The following is a 2,580-nucleotide window of genomic DNA, read 5'->3' as shown; positions in this document are numbered from 1 at the left end:
TCTTATTACAATTTAGTTCAACACTTAATATGTGTTTTATTCGAGTCTTTTTGAGTCTTTTCGTGAGTCATTTTCGTGTCGGTTGCCGAAACCTTGACATTCCTTGACATTCATTTCCGCTTTGTTTTTCTGCTGCCAATAAACTGTCTCTAATTAAAATAAACATGAGGCATAATTTTCCCTTCTCACGCTTACACCGACAACTTCTCATTTCGATGTACATCGCAGAAAAATTCTCACGAGTCAGTCTCGAATAAATTCTTATACGATTAACTCGTTTTTAGTTAACTCTTTAAAGAATCTCTAGTTCATTTTTCCTCCATAACGTTCGGTTAATTTTAATTGTCTCTGGCGAATCCGTGAATCCACACAGTTTATTCGCAATACGCGAATCTATATCTCTATACAAGTATACTTACTTAAATCTCATTTTCTAAATTTCATATTTTTTTATGACACTTGTATATGATGTATAGTGTTATATATTTATATATTATATATATAGTGTTAATATATGTATTATATATCTCTATTAATTATAATATAATTAATAATTAAAATAACATTTTTGCAATTTTAACCGCAAATTTCTCAAAACTGTGAGATGTTAGAACAATTAGATAAATGAAATCGAATTCATTAAACTAAAAACTACGGGAAATTTTTATCTTTATCTTCTGATAAAGTAACAACGCAGTACAAATATAATGTAATGTAAAATACATAAATACACTTGACACTAAGCCACTAGCTACCGTGCCTCATGATATTATGTCTTTATTTTTGTCGTATTATAAGCAGATGTATATATTTTTTGCATGTATTATATCCTTACTCTTTTAATTTTAAACTGTAGAATAATCATTTCCGCTTTGTTAAAGCTTAGTTATTATGTATGTAGATTTCATTAGCTAACGGATATTACACGATAACAATTTAATTTCTGCATTGTAAAGTTGAACTTTATAGGTATAAGCATTCAAATTATTTATTCGATTAAAACAAATTTTTCTATCGACATAGCAAAAGTGACAATCATTCCGCGCGAGTGTTTCAATATCTATGTTATCAAAACACATTGTTTTATTGTTTATGTTGGATTTGATTTAAGACTAATGAACAAGATGACCCCTGAGATGACCATTGATCCAGCCAAGTCAATCCCTGCGTTTTACACTGGACAAAGTATATTTTTGACAGGTGCGACAGGATTTCTGGGTAAAGTGCTTATCGAAAAGGTATTGCGATCTTGCCCTGATGTTCGTGAAATATTTCTGTTGATGCGGCCGAAAAAAGGATTATCTATTAATGAAAGACTTGAAAAAATATTAAAGTTGCCGGTAAGCTAAATATAATAATTTTTTTTAAATTTATTTCTTTTTGAGATTTTTGTGATCTTTAAAATGTTTTGCCTTAATGTATCTTATTTAAATGTAAAATTTTTTTAAAAGATATTATCACAACATTATTATTAAGAGAAATTATTTTTGAAATTAAAACTTTTAAAAGAGTATAGTATAATAAATTAATAAAATATTCGGAAAAATGCACATTTAAAGTAAAATACTGTTGTGGTTGACTTTAAACCGTTATTCTTCTGTTATAAATGTATTAAAAATGTGGAAATTTTTGTAATTATTACAACAAAAACATTTTCATAAATTTTAATGTTCTTTTCTATTTTACAACTAACGATAAAGATAAGCTTTAAATATAAATAATATAAATCTTCAGTCAAGATAAATTTTGGTGCTTAATAACATTTTTGCGTAAAAAAATAATTTTTTTAAATTATTTATTAGTTATTGTGATACCATTACAAGCCTCAAAGTCAAATTGAAAAGACGATTATTACGAATGTAAATTTAAACTCTGGCTGATATTTCTCGCAAAATATTTTTTACAATGTTCTAAGAGATTATATACATCTAGAGACACAAAAATAGTTTATATTAATGATTTTATTTCCCTGAACGTATTAAAAATATCAAAGCGGGATTTGTACTAATATTTTATTAATATTTTAATAACATGTATAATTGTTTAAAAATATTGGAAAATAAAAGAAATATTGCCGTTGGCATCAGGCGTGTTAGCTGCTGTAATAGTTTTCAGTATGTATCCTACTGTATATCTGCATAATTCATCGGAGAGACAGAAACGCAATAGATTTTAAAAAGATATAGATAAATAATAGATAATAATAGATAAATCTAATCTTTATAGCAGCCCATTTAAAAAATTCGTAATTGTAACAAAATGGCGCTTATCATAATATAAGAGTACAAATTATCGTCTAAAAATTGTTCAGTTTTCTACAAAAACTAGCATTACAGACATACTCGTACTATTTGACATTTTTTAGCTTTTACTGTAATTTACTATTAATTCAATCAACCTCAAGACACACAACTGTCAAAAGATGCAATGACAGTCATTTAACGAAGTAAGCGCAGCGAGAGAATCAATTAGCATTGCGAAAAAACGACAACAATAAATTTCGTTAGTTTTGAATATCGATTTAATACGTCTTTTTTAGAAATGGAAATGAAATAGAAATGGAAACTGAAAAAACATTAA

The 2,580-nt window shown here is 26.9% G+C and overlaps 1 protein-coding gene across 1 annotated transcript in view; it reads left to right on the top strand.

Moving 5' to 3' along the window:
- The first annotated feature begins 247 nt into the window (after positions 1-247).
- The window catches only part of LOC105456911 (fatty acyl-CoA reductase 1-like), a 17,474-nt gene continuing 15,141 nt past the window's right edge, over positions 248-2,580 (top strand). Inside the window, exons 1-2 of the mRNA XM_011701276.1 lie at positions 248-409; positions 1,112-1,340. Coding sequence (XP_011699578.1) covers positions 1,116-1,340 — 225 coding nt within the window. The 5' untranslated portion in view covers positions 248-409; positions 1,112-1,115. The remainder of the gene's footprint in view (positions 410-1,111; positions 1,341-2,580) is intronic.

The sequence above is a fragment of the Wasmannia auropunctata genome, unplaced genomic scaffold (genome assembly GCF_000956235.1).
Source record: "Wasmannia auropunctata unplaced genomic scaffold, wasmannia.A_1.0 LD335479.1, whole genome shotgun sequence".
NCBI classification, from domain to species: domain Eukaryota; kingdom Metazoa; phylum Arthropoda; class Insecta; order Hymenoptera; family Formicidae; genus Wasmannia; species Wasmannia auropunctata.
Note: the sequence above shows the minus strand (reverse complement) of the source record. Positions and strands in the feature narration are given on the sequence as shown.